Raw genomic sequence first — 22,297 nt, forward strand, 5'->3', positions numbered from 1 at the left:
CTGTTGTTCGGTTACGTCATGATGATCACTTCACGCACGACGGTTTACGACAGTTTGAGTCAACATATGGCATTAAGAAAATCAAATAGAAACAAATATAATGTATGGATTTAAAATAACATATAATTATAAAATCCCCGTATGGTTATTAATATTTATTTTAATCTTTTTTTTTTCTTCCTGCCAAAAAACACTTTTTCAATCTAGGGTTAGAGTTTCAAAGTAGAGTTCATTCATTCCCAATGACACAAACAACAGAGTAAAAGTTTTCACCCCCCCACACACACACCAACACCACCACCCAAAAACATTTCATTCCCAATTCCACTATCATAATAAAAACATATTTCATATCATTCAGTTTTATTCAATACTATTCCACATGTCATTCCATATCATTCCACATGATTTCATATTGTTCAATATCATTCCTTATCCGACAGTCAATATCAGACAATTATTCCACATTATTCATATCCATATGCATATGCATTGTAGGTTTTTAATGTTGTTTATTATACAAAAGGTGTGGCGGCACGTCTCACAGTTCAGCAGTTATGGGTTCATATCTGGGCCTTCTTGTGTGGCGTTCGTATGTTCTCCCCCGTGCTTGTGTAGGTTTCTTTTGGGTACTTTGATTTCCTCCCACATTCCAAAAACATGCATGGTTGGCTAATAGAAGATTGTAAATTGTCCATTAGAGTGAATGTGAGAGTGAATGCTCGACATTTCTCGACCTGTTCAGGGTGTACCCTGCCCCTCGCCCAAATAACAGGTCAGAAAAGCTCCTGCCCCAGCTCACCCATGACTCTAATGCAGACAATTGCAATAGAAAATGAATGGATAGACATCTGCCTTGCCAGTTAGACATGACAACTCCATTTCATATAGCTAATGTGTTTACTGTCTATAGGTCAGGGTTCGAGGAAAATGAAGAAATACGACAAATAGCTTCTCTGCAGTCACACACATTTTGTTTCATGTGCTCCACTCAATGAACTTAGCATGGCCGGGCTATTTCTTGACCCAAGAACGCAGCCTGTCATTAGGACGCTCATTTGCGAAAAACCATTTAGCGGCACTAAATTGCCAGATAATGTGCGACATCTGCCTGCGCCCTCGGTCAGATGCATAAACCGACCCATGATTTCTTTTAATGTTCCCTCTCTGTCTTTGGTCACAAGAATTAATCAACGTCATGCATCAACGGAACAACCCTGTATCTGGCCCCAAACAAAAATAGAAAAAAGTCTTTTTAACATCAACATGCCTACAAAAAAGTACAAATCCAGCATCACGTCTATATTATACTGTCATTTGAACACTTCCACACGCTTGCTTGATCGCCACAGGCATGTTTTGCTCAAGCAGTGTTTGCAGCCTGCCCCGCTAAGGACAGATTAAAGCACATAAATGTGGGATCCAAGCAATCATTCATATTAGCTCAGACACACTTCCTGCATTTAGGGTAAAAAGTATACATTTTCACAAACCTTTCAGTTTTGCCTCTGGCCTGGATGTGTCAAACCGCCATACCGTTCAAAAATAAACCACCATCACAACCACTGCAATGACGGCTGGATTACTTTGATACACAACCAATGGGGAAATCAGTCTTTGTAATGCCACATGAATTAATGAAAATACCTCCATTTTCATTTAGATAAATACACTTTTCAAAAAACAAGCAAATTTATTGGCAGAGCATGCCTGTGGATATTCTCATTCATACGGGTTCTTTTCAGGGCATTGAACTCATCTCTACAGGACTGAAGCGTGGGGAGCCTCTGTGACCGAAAATGCTGAAAAATTACGGCAATTCACAATTGGGAATAACTATTTGAATTTTGTCTGAGGAGTCCAAACCAAAACAAAAAAAGAAAGAAAAAGAGAAGCTACAGGACAGTCAAGGATCAACATTGGCCCGACTTACACTCATTGGTGTGAGCTATAAAAAAAAAAAAACGACACAATGCGCTTGTCCTCATGGGAAATGTGGTCTTCCTTCAGGCATAACATTATCGCTTTTGTTCATATGGCGCCGCCATAATCAACATAAACTGAAAGTTCTTTAGTGTTGCTTTAAGCAGTGTGATGTAATTTCCTGGCGACAGTAAGTGGCAAAATGGCCGCCGTCTGAGATGGATCAAAGCAGGTAGATTTTGGTGATTTATTCATATTACACAAACACAAAATTAATCAGAATACCTCGTTAAGACTAGTGAGGGCGCATAGAACCAAATTACATTGACAATGATGCACTCCTGTCATACCTTAGCAGAGTTACTGAAAAGTTTGATTGCTCGGTAGCATTTATTTTTTTATTATTATTATTTTTTTATTTTATTTTTGTTCTCTGCTCGGTAGCATTTAATCTACCAGTGGAGGAGGAGGGTAGCCACAAACGCGGTCATGCAAATTCAGCGGCATGAAACCCACCCCCAAAAAACGACGACAAGCCGACATCGTGCCGACGCAGGCAGGCAGACGGCATAAGGAGGAGAGGCACAAACACGACACTCCGCGGAGAGTTGTACAAAGCACGTCTCCGCCTGCTGCCTCAAGGTAAGCGGGGATATTGTCATGCATTAATGGCGTCTACGGCTTTGATGCCGAAGAACCTGAGAACTGCGGCAGATGACAAAAGACACTTAGAGTACCAAAGGAACAGCGATTGTACAAATGCCAGTGGGGATGTCACGACTCACAGAGTGTTTAGTAGAACATCCTTCCCGCTGGGTGGAAACGAGACGACATTAAGCCACTTGAGTCACTTTCCAGAATAGCTGAGGCCTTTATTTGCTAAATGGCTTAATTCTTGTTCAGCCTGATAAGTTACATTGGCATTTAAACAGTATGTAAAAAATCTTCAAATATAATATCAGAATCATCTTTATTGGGCAAGTATGTAAAACACACTTTTAATTTGTCTCTGGTAATATGAGCTTAGTGTGCATAGTTCAAAGGAGCTGTAAGAGGTGGTGACCAGGATGTGGAGGGTCCAATTTTTTTTTTGCCTGCCCTTGACTTGGTTCTTGCAGCATCCATGTCCCCAAGAGTGGGTAGGTTGGGACCATTTTTTTTTTTTCAACAGTCCTAACTTTCTGTTGCAGTCAGTTATTGTCTTATTAATCAGGTATATTACAACATTACTGTTTCTGAACTAGAATGTGAAGCAACAACAAAAAGTCCTTTTTCCATTGAACTTGATCACCTGTCCCAACTTACCACTAACACTACTCTCTTCTACTATTGCCGTCATGTGCATATCTGGAAGCATGTGATGATTTTCCTCCACAAGCCCCCTTGATCACGCCTTTAGCACAGGCCCAGCAAAGTAGGACCCTTATTTAACAGATGAACTTTTGGTCCCCATAAGAGTGCCATCATAAAAGAGGAATTGATTAGGCCACCTCCTCAAGGCAGACGCACAGTATGTATATACAATACATACATGTCACTGACGCATCAACGGTCCCATGCAGCTCATCATTCTTGATAACTCAGTGTGGGAACAAGAGATCTAAACATTTCTCCAGGGATCTTGTCCTTTTCTTGCTAAAAGGGTAAATTGCACTGTTGAGGCTGTGTTTAAAGTTCTTATTTCCCCGAGGAGCGAAGAAAAGACCAAGGACTTGGGACATTGATTGCCCAATGTAAAGGTTGCCCTGGTGAAAAACAGCATCGGGATGAGCAGAGTATTCCCAACGCCTGTGTCGCCCTCTTTGGAGGGATAAAGAACGTTCTCATTTCAGAAAGTTTTGTTGGATTGCACATTTCCTTGTCTTGTCTGCTTTGGGGTTTATGTTTCGGCACATTTTGCAACCTTACACATGTAATTATTATTATTATTATTTTTTAGAGCTCCTACAAGTGTTTTACTAACATGTTTATGAGGTGATTCCGTTATTCAAGCCTCATTGAAATTAGCCAAATAAAAGGGGGTGGTCCTGTTTCATGAAAATTACCAATGCTCACATTATCCAATCTACTGTTTGGTCAAATACAAACAAGTATGACTTGGGTTACAATGGCTTTGTGGTTGCTACTGTTCCAGAGTTTGAAGATTTGACTACAGTAACCTACATGGAGGCAACACTTAGTCACCAAGCCATTGAAATAAATGTGTTAATCAATACTGTATAATAGATCCATGTGTATGGCGCTCATAGAGAACCTTCACTCCCAGATATTTAACTTCGCTAAACATTCGGGTACTGTATGTGCCAGTTAGCAAAAGCTAATACTGATAGCTCTGTTAGCTGATGCTAATACATGCTAACACAGAAACTCTGATTCTGTGTAGTCTTGAAAATGCTTCCAGCCTTATTTGTATATACAAATAATTTTTCCACCTAATGTCCACTTTTCGAGTCATTTTGGTCGCATCAGAAAATCCTGTGATCATAACAGAGTTGTGTGTGGTTTTTTTTTATATTATCTAGACTGTCTGAGGAACGGTGAAGTAGCTAAAGTGACCTTTCCAGATTTTTTTTTTTTTTTACTGCATGTGCTGCTGTCATGAGTGACTGGAACTTAATGAAGAGGTGAACCTCAGAGGGTTTGACTCCTGATGTACAGGGGGCACTAGCTGATGGCTGTCCCAGGAGGTGGCAGGTTCAATAGCTCATTATCATTACCATCATTTAAACCTGCTGCTTGAGTAATGAACAGGGGTGGGGGACTTGTCACAGCAACAAATACACACATACACTACACACTGTATGCTGACTTACTGGCTAACTAATTTAGCTCACCATTAAAACAAGCCAAAAGCAGCACATATGGATTGATTGTTATTATGAGTTATGATCTAAAAATGATCTTCCCATGAAATCTTACTTTCAGAGCATTTTCAAGAAAAAAAGAAGATAATTAACGATAATAAAGGTGTTTACATATGGATGAAAAATGTAATGTGAAAAATTGATTGTACAAAAATGTAGTCATGTCAAATGTAAAATGCAGTTAATGAGGGGAGAAAACCCCTACAAAATAAGAAATAATCACATTTTCAGTCATATTTATTTAGAAAGAAGGTACAGTTTCCTGACAACAAAATCATAATATATGACAAAAGTCACAATTGTGTGCATAAATTCATATTTTTATTCTTTTTTTTCTCTCCTTTTTTTTCTGGAGAGCTCAGTATTGTTCATTTGGTAATTTTACCGATTTGACATGTCATCATCATTGCTCTCTTTATTTTTTATTTTTATTTTATTATTATTACTTTTTATTTTGTATGTAGGTGAGAATGTGTATGTGCATGTGCGTGTGTGCGAGCATGTGAGTGTGTATTCATTAGTTCACCTAAAACCTATTAAAAAATCCCATACCGTTCACCTAAACCGAACACTTCAGAATCCAGCCAGAGTCGTGAGGCCGTCAGGAGACCCGAGGAAGGATCAAAGAAAAGAAAGGAAAGTGAAATCCAGCACCGACCAGGTGTATTTTTATTCTTAATGATATGTATTGCTTACAAGTACAAATAAGAGTATCTAACTTATAAATAAGAGTATCTAATTTATAACTTATACATCATCCAGTGACTCCATCATGCTTCCACCATGTCGATTGTGCACGTCTCTCGTGTTGAATTTAAAGGGAATAAAGTGATCTTCACTGGGAGGGAGTCAAGTCAGCTGTGCTCGCTTCCACAACGGCGCACTGCATCTTGCTCTAGACTTTCACTGGGCATAAAAATATGGCTCTTTATATGAGGAAATAAAGTGAACCACTGCTATTTGTGAGTCAAGGTTTATTAGCTGTAGTGTAGATGTCACACATGGCGCTAAAGCTATACTTTTGTCTAAATGGAGTTCCTCAACTGAAGTCAATGTAGTTCGTTGACACCAAGATGGTGGCAAAGCAATACTTTTATTACTTTGGCCTGAACACAAAAACATTGTATTTCAGTGAATAATGAAGGATAGTTTTGGGATGTTCACTGTAACTCAACTAAGAAAAAACTGCGCTAATATCATATTGTATCAAAAACAATTCAATATTTTATATAAGTTGGACAGAAAGTTATGATTCTGTATCTAACTGAACTTTATTATCCTTGTATTGGATCTATTCAGATAGTGTAGGTGTACCTAATAGCGTGACCTGTGAGTTTACATCAGCACTATATTGTCCATGTGGGCTTTTGGCTCATATACAGCACAAGTATGTAATATCTCGTTTAATTAGCAAAGGCAAGCCCTCGGACTAACAGGCATATGGTTTTCACTCTCCCACGGCCTCGGCCTAGCTATGAATATGCATATTGTGGGGCCTCGGTAGCTTGTTATCCGCCAATGAATTCAACACAAGCCTAATCCCAGACCTATTATTTACCCCTTGACCAAACATGCAAGTGGGGCTTCCAGACGTTTGACTCAGTTGGAACGGCTACCTTGGGATTCAGCTGCCTGTATACACCTTATTCCGTCCACTTACGACAAATAAAAGCCTTCCTCAATAGATGCCTTCCTTATAGCATCACTGGAGCCATTTGAACTATGTTGCTAACCAAAACAGCAGCACTGAAGGAAGTAGACATTGCTCCCGATGTTGAAAAAGACGATCTCGCGTTATATGGTGATGGGTCTCACCAGATGTCGCTGTTTTCTGTTTTACGAATGTGAATTTTTAAAATTAATATAGAGCAGAGTTCAACAGTTTAACTGTTTTGTCCTGTTAATTGTGGCATCCGCTACATAAATTAATCCAAAAAAACAATCACTGATAATTTCAAATAAAGAAGTATATTATTTATTTATTTATTTTTTAATTCAACCCCCCCAAAAATGCTCCCCTCTAAAAATGAAAAAACTAACAAAAACAAAACAAAAATGTAACCAAATACATAAATGTTAAAAAAAAAATATATTACCTGTATACCAAATGAGTGGGTGGATGGACACCATGGAAAAAAGTATTTAACTGGGATGAAAAGAAAGGCGGAGGGAGCTTAGTCAGTCAAAACATGTTATGAATTTAAATAAGACATTTGGGAGGGGGAGGATTTCAAGCAAAATGATGCACAAAACAATACAATATATTAGATCAGAACTTTATTTGTCTGTTTCAAGATAAAGATAAATTCATCTTTAAACATAGCTTTCAAATAGACATCCAATACTCCCTCACATGGCACAATTATAAAAATATTTTTTTAAATGTAGGTAACTGAAGTTATTTTTTTTCTTTTTTCTTAAATGTTATACAATATGAAGTGTAGCCTACTTAGAATAGTTTTAGAGACAATTTTGACCAATTTGTAGTCGCTGTGGTGAGCTGGGGTTGGGGTCCTTAATGTTATCTTCTTCATGGGGGGGGGGGGGGGGGTACAGAAAATAACTGAGAAGCACTGATGAGTGTCAATACTTGAGCCACATCTGGTCCTTGGAAAAATGCCCTGCATCCAAAAAGTTTAAGAGGAGAATTGCTTGTGCGATCAATTAAAAAAAAAATAATAATCGTGCATTATTGATTGAGGCATTTATATATAACTACAGCTGAGAGCTGTTTCTAATAATTTGACCCACGCGTGGAGCAAAAGGAAAGTGTCTCATTTTGTTGTTGCACAAAGACACCACACTTCTTCCGTGGCACTAATCAACTCATCAAACAAGCAAGTAAGAGGTGCAAAGAAGCTCGCAACACCTTCCCTGCAGGGCTGTGCAGACGGACACCCATCCAGGGGAGTGCGTGCGCGTGGGGGCCGGGGAGGCGTTTTTCTTTTCTCTCCTAGCTTTTTCTCAAGGTAGGACCAGACACTTTCAGCTTGTTGGCTCGTCTCATTCGAAGGCAAACTGAGAAAAGAAAAGGAAAAAAAAAAAGACGAACTGAAGGCGACGTACGTCGTGATTGCGCGTCACCGTCCGACTTTCCTGAATCCGCGCGAGTTGGCCGCCAGTCCCCCCCACACCCCACAAGCCGGTTCCGAAGCCTCCCCCAAAAGAATCACCTACGAGTATCAAGTACAAGTTTTGTAATCGAGCGCCGATTCCCGGCACGCGGCGAGCAGCAGCGACGAGGAGAAAGTTCCCCGCTTGAGGGCGAAAGCAGACTTTTTTGTGTGCTGGAGGACGCAAAGTTTGCCAACGTGCCAAAGGAGTTCGCCAGTTCTGTCAGATGCGACATGCAGCCATGGTAATTACGATTTTTGTTTTCCTGTGAGGCTTATTCTTGTTTGTAAATACAGAATCAGGAGATGACAGTGGGTTTTACTTGGTTTATTCTGTGGCACATGAACGCATCAGAGCAGATGAAAAGTTGTCATGCATTTGTTTTCTTCCCCTTTTCTTGCCCCCCCCCCCCCCAAAAAAAACATTTATTAATGACATTTGTCAATCAAAAAATAAACAAAATATAGCATAACATCACAAGGAAGGAGAAAGTGAAACATTTTTTTTAAACTCTAGTAAATTTTATGCATATTTTGATCAACATTTTTGACATTGAAATAGCAAAAGTGACATCTAATTGCATGTAATCCACCTTAAAAACACCCGCAAAGTGATTTATTGATGTTTTAATACACTTACACTTTTCAATGAGCCATGTACATCAATTTTGTTGCATTTTCTGGATTATGTTAAGGCCTAAAATTCCTTTAGCCCCCCATCTGTGCAGTATATATTATTCAAATCACAAATTCAGTTTGTTCTGGGCGACTTTCCGAAACAGCCCCTCTTATAGGATTGTTCATTTTGGCAAAAAGTTGTTGTTTTGCCACTGGGAAGGCATATAAAAGTTGAAGGCAATAGTTTACAGTGTTGTCCACTCATCAGGATAATAAGGGGAGGACACATTGAGTTCAGACAAAATGTAACACGCACACATGCCATATCCATGTCATACATTTGAGTGGACAGCTAAAAGTAAGGCGAGAGCAGAAATAACAAAACAGTGCGAGATGAATGAGCCCCACTTGAAAGCGCCGCCAAAGTACCTTCACACATTCATCAATGAGTGTGTGTGCTGCACAGGATTTTTGGCTTGTGTGAGTGCTTGTGTGTCGGGGATGTTTCTGAGGTCCGAGCTGTTCGCGAAGAATGCCAATTTACATTCCAGGGGTGTCATTTCATGACTTTTATCTTCGTGCTGCTCTCTTCACTGGCAGTGCAGAAGGCATGAGTGTTTGCAATCGTTCTTGACCATACAACAAAGCTCCTTCACTTCTGCAGGTGTGAGATTGGACGAGATAAAAATTACTAGCATAAGAGTTGGCTGTTTTGTAAGTGGAGATAAATGACAAAGAGGACTCGTGAAGAAAAACGACCACAAAAGTTTGTGTGAAGTTCATATCACAGAAATTCCCAGATTTGCTCCTATTGGCTGTTAACAGTGAGGGATGACATCAGAGCAACGTGATTGGCTACTCAGTAAGTTCTTCGCGACGAGGCCATGACATCACTCATGTCCAATTATTTGGTTCTGGTAAATAGCACCGTCCTCAATAAGAACCCCAGTTTGGACCTTGATCACATTTTTTGCTGCGAAATGGCAATGCTGTTAGCATGCACAGCATATGAACATGGACAGCAATGTTGCTATAGTTGCCCTTCTTCAGCTAATCACATGACGTGAGGTGGAAGGCAAAAAAAAAAAAAAAAGCGGAGGTTGACAGCCCGGTCGTGATTCCTGTGGTACTTCGGGAATCATGAGAGGGGAGAGAAGTGTGTGTGCCGAGCCGCTGGTTAGTCGGTTCAATAATCTCCTGGACAGGTGGGCCGGTGAAGACCCTCTCCACCGCTGGCCCTTAGAGAGGCTGCTAATGAAGAGAAAGGCTGCTTAGAGGTGCTCCGCTCCGACCCCATCAACCTTCCCCTGTACCCCCTGCTGGCTTCCTCTGATTACAGCCCAACACCAGAACACTCCATCCTCTCTGACTGCCGCATCCCTTTCTCTTTATTTGAAATAAAATGGCGTGAGTAATAATAACGATGTTAAAAGAGCAACTCGATTGAACAATTTATTTTGATAACCACATCAACGGACATTTTAAGTCGGACCTTGCAGGGGCTTACCTGCATGCATTATGGGTTACCATAAAACACGTGGAAAGGTGGAAGCCAATCAATTCCGCTCACTGATTGATATCATCAATTCAAAAAGATGTGTAGAATGATTAATATGTCGACATCAAAAATACGTCCAATGATGGTTACCATAAACATGGTGGCAGACAATCTGTCATGTACCACAAAAGTCAAGTCAAGTTTGAGAAGAGACTTTCTAATTTTGAGGAGCATTTTTTTTTTTTGCTTTATTAAAAATAATTTCATTTTACCTACAGTAAAATCTAGGTTTTATTGCTTAAATGGATTGTATGGTGCTTTAGCAAGGTTAACCTGGTCAAAAAAAACAAAATGTTAAGATCTACAGTCATTTTTTTGTGCAAAAGTCCAAATCAAAATTCTGAACTGTATTGTGAAAGCAAACAAATAACATAAGTGATATTATAAATATTAAATATACAGTGGACCCCCGCTATTCACGGTGGACAGAGACTGGGACGTCCTGTGAAGAGCAAAAATCCGCATATAATTCACACTCATTGAAATGCATTGAAAAAAAATACTATAAAACAATCCTTAAAATGTGTTCTTGATATATTAAAAATGGAGGGTGCGGGGCTGGTGAACCCCCCAAAAACACCCCACTAAAATATTAAAAAATATTGAAAAAATAATCTTAGGTTACTTTAGCAATTAGCATGGCTTTAACATTTTCTGTTAATTACTCCTCGTCATCCCCTTTGTGAGAACAATACTTGTAAGAACTGTAGCTTAGTTCTACAGAAGTAGTCGCTCTAATTTCCGATCAGTGGATGGAGTTATTGATCATTGCCAAAAGACTCTCAAAATATCCACTCTCTCCTTTACTAATGCTAGTTTCACTTCTTCCTTGACAATCAAATAATACAGTACAGTATACTGTATGTAGAGGTTGAAAACCCGCTACAGGTAAGCAGTTCGTCTGTTGCAGCACGTCCTACAATACATGTAAATAGTTTTAGTCAGTAAAACACAATTCATGGCAAGCTAGGACAAACACCCCTATGCCTTAGCCAAACATGGTACAGCCCTGGTCACCTTTGCCCTAAAAATGTTTGGTTTGGTCAATTAGCCTACTAGTTTGCTAGCTGGACCATGAAACATGCCCCGCACCTCTGACTCTAAGAAATCTCACCGTCTGGTAACTCCACTTCATATTATTAAAACATTTGCTTTTTACTACATGTTGACATTGCAGAGTGTAGTCGAAAGGAATTAGCATCTCTTTAAACTGAACATGAGCTTTAGCTTAGCACATTGTGTAGCTTAGCACATGCTTAGCTTAGCACAGCTCAAGACAACCTTAACTTGATTATTCTCATTATTAATCGCATCGTTTTTGATTTGGGAGATGATCACGAGATGGCCTCCATGCTCATCCATCCTCCACAAAGCTTTTGCTGTGAAGTTAAAACCTCAGCAATGCTCGGGTGAATACAAAGTATGTGAGACACGCGGGGAAGGAAGACGGGGGGGGGGGGGGGGGGGGAAAGAACACATTTATTTTAGAGGAACTTTATCCAGACAGTGATTTCAAAGCAACATTCTTGCGGTGTATTTATCCATCTAGGGGAGGGTCGCCGCTGCGCCCACTCGGCCCCAGTAATGTCTCAGGTGGCCCACGGCGCGTCTTGGCCACGACAGAAAAGGTAATATTGTGAAAAGGGAGTGGAGTGGGGTGAGGGTCGCACACCTGCGGAGCCTGGAGATGGAAAAAATGTCGGAACAAGACACCAGACTGCAGCAGAGGCGGAGTACTTAAAACAAATTGCACGGCCGGGTTCCTAATTTTAAGAAAGCAAAGGGCGAGACGTTAATAATCCGAAACAATAAACACCTAATAGATATAATTAGACTTCTCGGTGCCTCAGCAGCACGGCGAAAGAAATTGAATCCTCGCGCCTCACTTAGACTTTAATTTCCTGTGAATACATTTTAAAACTCCTCGCTACCTTAAATAAACAGTGGACACTGATCAACGGGCTTAACTGCTGTTATGACAGGAGCATTTAGCGTGTTTTTACTCTTGCATTATCACATAGATTTTTATCAGCGGGAGTTTAAGTCTGCTATAAGATAGCCTTTGCCTCTTACTGATGGCTGTCTTTAATCAGATTACAATCAAGACTACATGATGTGAACTGTAAACTGAAGCTTGCACTTACACACACTCCTCCCCCCTTCATTTTTAAGGCTTTATTTTAAATACTTATCTAAATACAATTTTCCGAAAAAGGAACAAATGTTTTTAGCTAATTTGGAGCAGCCTTAAATAACTAATACATATAAATTGGATTCAAAAATAGCTTCCAAAATGCCTTTGATGGTTCCGCAATTTGTAATAATAGAGGTATGTTGTTATTTGTATGTTTACCACAAGCTGCAACGTAATGGTTCTGATCATATTTAGCACACACAAGAGGTTGAACACCTGGTTCGCCGATTGTTTGAATTTCCCATAGGTAATATAGCGATAGAAATAATCTGTTGCTGTCATAAAAAGTTGATCACAAAAACCCATACAACTGGACAAGGCAGTAGAAAAAAAAAATGAATTTTAAAATAAAAAATACATAAATAAATAAAATTTGACCATAAAAACCTATATATATATATTTTTTTGTATTTTTTTTTAAAATTAATTAATTAATTAATTTATTTATTTTTATTTTTTATTTTTTATTTTTTTTCAATACGCAGGGTTGCATGCATTTGGAAAATGACCAATACTCAGTCTAACATGCCTCCACTGCAATTCATACTGCGTCTCTCCAGTCTTGCCCAAGTAAGTTACGAAACTAGAGTGCTAAATCTTAACCTTAATGGCCAATTTTAATGCACGGCCAAACGAATCACATCACACATTTGATTTATTACATTTATTACATTTTATTTTTACATTCTTAATTTTTATATAACCAATTTAAAAAAGAAGTTAATCAGTGTAAAACAAAAAAAAATCAATAGTCGTTGAAACTGACTGGTCACTGCTCTTTCTTTCGGAATATGCGTCTTAATAAAGCCACAAAAAGGAAAAAAAAGAGAGCAAAATACATGCAGAGTGAGTTAGGCTGACATCTATAAGGTATCAGATTTGAAGGGCATATTTTTCCCTAAAATTCCGTCACAGCAAAAATGTGAGCCCTTGAGATAAAAAACAACTGCTGCTGCTTTAATTGGGTTTATCCGCAACTAATTATCAGTTAGTGTGTAAAAAACATTTCCGTGTGGCAACAGTCCAGTCAGTAGTGAGATTGCATTTCAATGGTAATCCATATGTTGCTCAGCAGACCGCAACTCAACGTGACATTATGGAAGGAGCCGCCTCACAACCAGGAGTGAAATGACTCAGCTGGGACATTTGCGCTTATGTGGTGTCATTCACCTTTTACAGCTCCCGTATACTCCCATAAAAGCTGCTCGCTGGAAACTCCAAAAACGTCGTTTCTTTCTATTTCATTAATGTGACTTCCGATGACTTTCTGCGCGGGTCCTTTACATTGTTTACGCATCAGCGTACCTCTGAAGCCAAGGCGCGGTGGAAAAAGATCACCTCGGGCCACGCGGGGTGATTTGATTAAAAGAGAATCATTTGCCCTGGAGGTGTCTTTTCTGTTCCCTGCCGAAAAGCTGGCGTGAGAAATGTGATATGACAAGATAAGTGGTGGCTCATGAAAAATTCCTGAGGACTGAGACGTAGCATGTTGACTTTGGAATGGGCGGCGTGGCGGAGCTCTACCCGACAAAAGTTACTTTTCCTGCGAAATGGCTTATTCCAGAATGTTCTCATTTAGAACCTGTTTATATACGCAGCAAAAGACTGGCTAAAGTGACCCCCCCCCCCTCTCCTCCTCTGTATTTCATTCCAGACATTCTCTCTTGCCATGTCCACCATTACTGTTATTGGCCACAGTGTCTTTAAATAAATCAATGGAGTGGGCACACAAACAGCCATTCACAGTAACATTCACACTTTTAGACAGCTTTGAGTTTTTGTTTTAGCGAGAAGTTGAGTAAAATTAAAACGTATGGGCAATTTCGACTGGAGTTTTTGATTTTTGGTGAGAGGAGTGGGGTAAACATTGGGCTGTAAGGCAGACGTGCTAATCACTGAGCCAAAACGCTGCAGCATGCAAAATTATACACTGATTCTTTTCCATTCATAAAAACTGGGCATTTTTGATCCATTACAGTGCGCATGCGTACCTATTGATAAAAAAATATCACCAGCTTTGTGTTGTAATTAGGGATGTTCGATACCACTTTTCTTGAGACCGATACGATACTCAAATCTTCAGAACTCATCTATACCGATACCAGGTGTCGATACCATTAAAACTTATGATACATAAAATAAAAAAAACAATGACAGATAAAAAAAAAAAAAAGACCAATTATAGCCAATGTTCTTAAAATTGCTTGAAATGAATGGCAATTATCCTTCAATTTGCTCATAAAAGTCATTTTGCATAGAGCACACAAAATTAATTTAAAAAAAGAGATGAATAAAATGAAAAAAATAATCCAGTGGCCAGGAAAAAAAAAGTCCCAATCAAAATATGTTTTAAGGAATACAGTAGGGCTGCAACTATCGAGTATTTTAGTATTCGAATACTCAACTGAAAATTCTATTGAGTACTCAAGTACACGGGTAAAGTATTTGCTTGGATAAAGAGTAATTTGAAGTACTCAACAAAAAAAACTAAAACATTTTCACTTAATAATGAAAAACAAATCGGCACAATGGTTTATTTTTTATTTTTAAATAAACAGTTTATTTTTTCAAATTGTACACTTACAATATACGTCAGGGTAGTGATTATGAATTTATGAATTTGGAGCATTCGCTAAATTAAAAGTAGCCTGTGCGTCCGCTACGCTAAAGCTTTAAATAAACGAGTACTCGAGGCAGGAAAAAGCTCCTGGATTTTTCGCACTTGAAGTACCTGTGGTGGTCAATAAATGCAAAAAAAAAACATTTTTAGCCTCTAGTTCCTGTCCGAAAAACGGCCACAAGAGCGGGGACCGATACCAGTATCGATATCCGTCCCGAGTACAGATACCATGAAATATGTCTGGTACCGACCTGATACCGATACCTGGTATCGGTACTCGCCCATCTCTAGTTGTAATAATATAATGCAAATATAGTGCTTGTCCAACCTGGCAAGTCCCCGACTTGAAATGCTAAACAAGCTCAGTAATGCATTCATCTGCTTTCTTTATAACTTCACAAGGTTAACAATGACAACGATTGGACCTTCAGCGTTCATGTTTCTTTTTTAACGCTCTCTCAGCCTTGCTGAAGATCTTCCCCCCCCCCGCCGTTTCTTTTGATTGAATTTGATTCCACCTCACTCAGGACAGGAAGTCTTCGCTTTGCGTTGCGTCTTCATGTTTTCATCTGTTCATGTAAAAATAATAATAATAAAAGACTAACGCCCCTGTCAAAGTTAAAATATTGCATTAATCATGAATTAACGCAGATTAATTGCACTATTAATTTTGACCATAGAATATCCTTAACGTGACAGCGGATGGCTACGTTTATGGTAGCACAGGTTGTTTGAGCAATAAACATAATAACATACATTAAGGTAAAAAATTTTATAAATGTTTGCGTAGAGCATTTAGAATATTTGTCCATGTCAAAATATTGGGGTCATTTTTTTCCCCATTTTAAATTATGCAAGTAATTAATTGGAGGATGAGCGTGTGTAGTGGATCAAAACATGTTGAAGACGTCCTCATAGCATTAAATGTCAAAAGAATTAACACATACTGTAACCGGTGCGCTTCAAATTTGGCGGGGAAAAAATATAGCTGAAAAAGGCTTTTTTATTAAGTGATTAATTATGATTAATCTGATTACAAAATGTAATCGTTTGACAGCTCTAATATAATGTTACATAGTTATGGAGTAATGTGATGGTGACCTGTTTGAAAAGAGCGGCTGTCATGACTGCAGGGGGGGGGGGGGGGGGTTGTGGCGTCAGCGATGTTTTCAGAGCTGCGGGGGGAAATCTGCTGACAGGTAGCGTGTCGGCTGGTGGGGGGACAGTGGCGCTTTTGAGGAGGACACAAGAGACGAGTCTCCCAGAGCGGTAGGCGGGGAGAAATAGGCCCTCTTTCATGTGACTCCGCATTCCGCCAAGGCAGGCGCAGGCACAAGACGGGACATGCGTCTGAGGTGAACCCCGCCCTCCTTTCCCTCGTCGCTCTGCTGCACGATGACCTTAACGTTTATCAAAGGACCCCGTGCTGGAATTCTTTCTGACCATCTGTGTCAACGTACATGGTATGGCATGCAGGCATCTGTGTAGTCCATCAAGCGTTCTCTTGAGATTTTAGCAGGAAATCGTGCTAAAAGTTTAGCAGGGCATCGTGCTTATTAGCGGACTATTTGCTAGCAACAGTGCCAAGACCGTGGATGCGATACAAGGAGAAAGAAAGATGAGTTCTTTAGACCAATAGATTTTATAGAGGATTTTCAATTAAAGTATAGCTTTACATTGAGGAGCCAAAGCTGAACAATCAAAGATAAACATTCAAGCATTCTTCACTAGACTTTCATACAGACATTCCGCAAAGCTGTTTTTAATTATGCTCACAAACAATGTATTACCTAAAGCATTGTAAATTGTGCATTATCCCGAAAAAAAATCTCTAAAGCAGTGTTTCTCAACCCTGGTTCTCGGTTTCCATGTCTCCCAATTCCAACACAGGTGTGGGATTGTTATCAGTCTTCTCCAGAGCTTGCTGATGAGCTGTCATTTGAATCAGCTGCGTTGGGAATAGGGAGACGTGGAAAACAGGCTGGATAGTGTGCCTCGAGGACCAGGGTTGAGAAACACTGCTCTAAAGCAGTCCTTCTCAACTCCGGTCCTTGGGTACCCCAATCCAGCCTGTTTTCCATGTCTCCTTCAGCCAACACAGCTGAGGATTGTTATCACGCTTCATGCAGAACTTGCTGATTTGCGGAACGCTTGAAACACCTGTGTTGGCAGTTGGAGAAATGGAAAACAGGCTGGATAGGGGTACTCGAGGACCGGGGTTGAGAACCACTGCTCTATAGAACCGACCAACCAACCAACCAACCAACCAACCAACCAACCAACCAACCAACCAACCAACCAACCAACCAAGCTGCCTCCTAACACAGGCTTCCCCAATCCTAGCCGGTCCTCTGTATTCCCAACACACCTGATTCCTATAATCAGCTCATCAAGCTAGCTCCGCAGAAGCCTGATAATGATTCTGATCTTTAGAATCAGGTGTGTTGGAGGAAACATCTAAATCATAGGTGTCAAACTCCGGTCCTCGAGGGCAACACAAGTTGATTCTTATCAGCAGGATCGTTATCAGGTTCATGCAGAGCTTGCTGATGAGCTGATCATATATCAGCTGTGTTGGAGAACAGAAACATCCAAAACCTGCAGGACGGTGGCCCTCCAGGACCGGAGTTTGACACCTATGATCTAAATCCTACATGACTCCAGCTCTTGAGGACCAGGATTGGTGAAAACTGTCCTAACCAACCAACCAACCAAGCTACCTTTTAACCAACCAACCGAAGTAACTTGATAATGTCAGTTTACTACCAATTCCATCAAGCATCGACTTCATTATTTGTCAACCAGTTTCACATCAATTTCATGATACAACATTAATTGCAGATTTTTTTTCTGTACAATTGACATACAAATATGGAGGGCATTTCTTGAGGCATGTAATTTGTAGAAAAACTGACACTTAAAAAAAACAAACATAACTCCAGATAGATGTGAGACATGACAATGTTAAGTCAACATTTCAATCGTACTAAAGTGTAATGCGTAGGGTCTCAATAATGTGTCAGGGCCGTCCTTTTCTTTTCTTTATTTTTTTTTTTTAGCAATGGGGCACGGCCTCAAAAGACACATACGCACACTCACACACATTCTGTCCTCTTCCATGTTTCTTTATTGTACCTCCTGTCACTTTGTCCTATTCATTTAACCTTTCATTAGAGCCAACAGACAGTCTGCACAGCTTTCAGGAACAATGCCAAAAAAAGCCCCACTGTCACAGTTATTAGATTCCTCTGGCCTCCTTCTACCCTGGCAACTCAATATGAAGAGCGAGACGGCCCGTTCTGAGGGACCACGGGACCGGGAGAGGGGGGGGTTGGAGCTAAGAGAAGAGGGGGAAAAAACAGGGAGGAAAGAGGTTGACACCGCCGCCCATCTCCTGTGGCGAAAGCTCCTCTTGACTTTGACGGGCGGGAAAGTGAGCCGTTGGCGGAAACGTGAGAGGACGAGCGCGGTGGAGGAGTTGCAGTGAAAACACAAGCAGTTTGTGTAGGAATTCCGTTTTTAATGGCCAGTAAGGAATTCTGGGTCCCTCCAACCCCCCCGCGTCCCACAGAGGATGCACAGACACTCCCACCACCACCTCCTCCTCCTACTTCCGTCTTTCTGTCACCAGCGTCTCTCGTTTTCTCGATGTTTCAAGTCATCCCATAGCCTCAGCAGCTGTAAAAGTGCTTCGGGTTCTCATTTGGCCGTGAAAGATAACATGGTGGTATTCTGAATGAGGAGCCCACATGAGTGTCACTGTTGATGATTTGAGCTCTTAGTACTTTGGGATGTGTCCAAAAACGTTCCCCACGTTTTGTGACACAAAAGTTATATTTCAAACCCAAACTGCAAACTATGAGGCCAGACAATCGAGTGACACGTCTACAAACATATCATGCAGTGTTTGCTTCGTTCAGTGTGGGAGAAAAGGCAAGCAGGTTAAGTAGTAGCTTCTTCACCATGACAACGTCTTCAGCATCCGACAATTCCTGGACGAAAAGAACATTGCCAAAATGGAGCTCGCTCCATATGATTTTTTGGTGGGTTGACCTGAATCTGCACCAAAACGTACTGAATAGGGGAGTCGGGCGATTAAAATTTTATAGTCGTAATTAATCGCATGACTTCAATAGTTAACTCACAATTAATGGCAATATTTTTTATCTGTTCTAAATGTGCAATACAATATTTTGTATACGTTTTCCAGGGATGTGATTTTTCCGCTAATTCGCGGAATTCCGCTTTTTTTTTATCTCCCCCCAAAAAAAAAAAAATTCCGATTTTTTATTTTTTTTTGTAGTTCATTGTGTATGCACATGACTCCGACAGATAACATCTTCTGCTATAACAAAGACATTTGTGGTATGCTCTAATATGAGTTACTTTTCATTTGGTCATGATACAATTATTTGTTCATGAAATTTGAACTCTTCAACATTATTTATGTGTTAATTTAGTAATCACAGTTAGATATGATGATATTCTCAGTGATAGTTTTTAAAAGCAAAGGCAGTCCAATGTTTTTGAATGTGACTGATTTTGAGTTGACTAAAACTGCCATTTTATATGGGATAGTTCAATATACATTGAAAATTTATGCTGTTGTTTTGTCTATTTCTTTGTCATGTGAGTGCATTGAAAGTACTTAAAAACACGGAAAACCCATGAGCTCCGGGGGGCTTCGCCCCCTTGTCCCCCCACCAGGGCACTGCCCTGGACCTAGCTGGGTGCCAGCGCCCCCCAGACCCCCGGCTAAATTTTCAGATAATTTCACTTTGGTCAAATCACATCCCTGGTTTTCATTAGCTTGTTAACGTAAAAGTGGAAAAATATTAAACTAATAGAAATACTGTATGGCTGCATCTTTTTGTCACTGATACAGAATTTTATAATAATTCATAACATTTAGTTAAAATAAAAAAAGATGTACTGTAATGAAAAAAAAGAGAGTGTGATATTGATTTGTGTTGAGGTAATTTTTCTGCCACTAGATGGCATAATTTCATTTGGAAGACGTTGGTGACAGTTCAGTGCATTTTTCTTTTCATATTAAGAGCTATCTAAACTTTAACATGAAATTGAAAAAATTGCAAAATACAACTTGACACCAGTCTTCACAAATATATGCATTATTATTACATTTAATACTGCTAAATTGCTGAAATTGTCCTATCTCGTGCAAGTGGGCCACTGCTCACCCTCCACCCTCTACTATGGGGACAACGGAGTACAGCTTTCGTTATCATGCAGTGGACATGATATTAAATACGAATACCTCCCCCAAAACCACCATCACTTTGACATCTTAACTTGAGCATGCGCTGCTCATCAGAAGCAAAACAATCTGTGCATCCAACAAAATTCAGCGCAGCTCTGTTTACTTTTTTTTTTAACTTCGTTTTGTGTGGTCATCACTCGAACCTACCGGTTGTCTGCCCAGGCTAGCTCCGTAAACTCATGTTGATAGGCGGTAAATGTATAAAAAAATCGCCAAATTGTGAGGTCCCAATCAAATTACAGCCCACAGACAATTTTTTTCTTAGAAAAAGGCGGCTCATTCAAGATTTAATGGTTGCGTAATTCCATCGGGCAGGCACTCCAGATAAGACAGACAACAAGGCAGCGTGACCCAAGCGCAGGGAAGCATGGAAGAAAAGGACATTAGCAGGGGTAATTTGAAAAAGTATTTTTACAAAAAACGGAGCAGGACTTAAAATACAAAAGTAATGTCAAAGAACAAGATAAGAGAAGAAAGTATCAAAGAAACACAACGGGAAAGTCTCACCGCCGCAGACGACGGGGAACATGACATGACACAGGACACGTGACCTTATATCAGTGCTGATAGTCAGACTAAAAAAAAGATTTGATATTACACAGATGACGTCACTTTGCTAGCTGACTGTGACGTGTATAAACTTTACCGGGCCACAGAGGCAGTTGCAGCGATGGAAGTTTCTTTTCATGTCAAGTAAAGAGAAATAAGTCGTGGTGTGATAACGTATCACTTAAATGGTCATGTTTTATTTGACATCTTGTGGTATTCTCAAAAAGCAGCCTACTTCTTTTTCCTATTCTGTAGTCAACAAACAGAGCTATCTGATTTGTACTTGTTCATTCGCCAGACTCAAAGCTCTTCTTCGGCTCTTATTTCTTCTTTGCCTCTCATCTACTAAATATACTCATTTTACATAGTGCCCCCTAGTGTTCAGACTGAAGCACCACATAACTGAAACGCCTTGCGTAACAGGCGGAGGTACCTAATTGGTCTAGATCAGGGGTGGGCACACGCGGTCCTCGAGGGCCGGAGTCCTGCATGTTTTGGATGTTTCCCTTTTCCAACACAGCTGATTTATGATCAGCTCATCAGCAAAGCTCTGCATAAGCTTGGTAGTGATCCTGTTGATTGGAATCAGCTGCGTTGCAGCAGGGAAACCTCCAAAACCTGCCGGACTGCGGCCCTTGAGGGCCGAGTTTGCCCACCACTGGTCTAGATAATGAACCAAAGCCAAATCAGTTCCAAATCCAAAAGGTCAAGAAAAGCGCAGATTATAACACAAAACATGAATTTTGTTTGTTTTGTCTTTTAACGCAATTACCATAGCGCATCTTTCTATTTTTTTGTATCAGTTCTTCAAAATATTTAAAAACAATCTTGACTTTGAAGCTTGACCCTTATTTCAAAATGTTTTTCCCCCTCCTCGTTGAATAAGGGACAGTGTTGTGCGAGCACGCCGTGCCCTTGGCCACCGTCGGAGCGCTCACAGTGGCTTTGATTGTGCTCTTTGTTTGGCGAGCCTTGCAGAGCTCGACTTCATTTTGCAAAGCAATTACAAGGCGGCGCGTCAAATAGTTTTCAATCTTGAAGATGAAGGTACAAAAAAGTTCACTTCTTTATAGTCTTGCTTGTCACCTGCATGGTGATCAAGGCCCATCCCTCTTTATTTGTGTGCTTAAATCTTTTGAAAGTATTCCAAGGCTGCCTTCATTCACATTTTGCACGCTGTGCGGGGATTCGGTAAGCATGGTTAGGCTTCAACCTTTGAGACATCCTCAGGACGTTTTGTGCCAAAATGGCAAAGAAACACAAAAAATGGCACATTTGGTTCGAGTGACAAATATGTCGCAATAAAAATGCCATTTTTGTATTTAACATTATATCCTCAAACAAGACTATCAATTTTCGTCATTAAGTCAAGTAAAAGTTAAATAAGTAAAAATAAAAGCAAGTTATTTATTTTGATTCAACATGAAGATAAACAGTCTGCTTTCATGAAGGACTACTACTGTTGAGGAAAAAAAAGGACAATTTTAAGTTAAAGATAAATTCCTTATCAAAAATAAATAAATTTAATTTGAAGCCTCTAAAATACTGTATATATGTAAGAAAACATATACATTGGT

The 22,297-nt window shown here is 39.9% G+C and overlaps 1 protein-coding gene across 2 annotated transcripts in view; it reads left to right on the plus strand.

Moving 5' to 3' along the window:
- The first annotated feature begins 7,610 nt into the window (after positions 1 to 7,610).
- bnc2 (basonuclin zinc finger protein 2) overlaps positions 7,611 to 22,297 on the plus strand; it is a 208,742-nt gene continuing 194,055 nt past the window's right edge. For both annotated transcript variants that reach the window (XM_077571810.1, XM_077571811.1), the window contains exon 1: positions 7,611 to 8,145. In XM_077571810.1, the coding sequence (XP_077427936.1) occupies positions 8,128 to 8,145 (18 nt within the window). In that variant the 5' untranslated portion in view covers positions 7,611 to 8,127. The remainder of the gene's footprint in view (positions 8,146 to 22,297) is intronic.

The sequence above is a fragment of the Vanacampus margaritifer genome, chromosome 7 (genome assembly GCF_051991255.1).
Source record: "Vanacampus margaritifer isolate UIUO_Vmar chromosome 7, RoL_Vmar_1.0, whole genome shotgun sequence".
NCBI lineage: Eukaryota > Metazoa > Chordata > Actinopteri > Syngnathiformes > Syngnathidae > Vanacampus > Vanacampus margaritifer.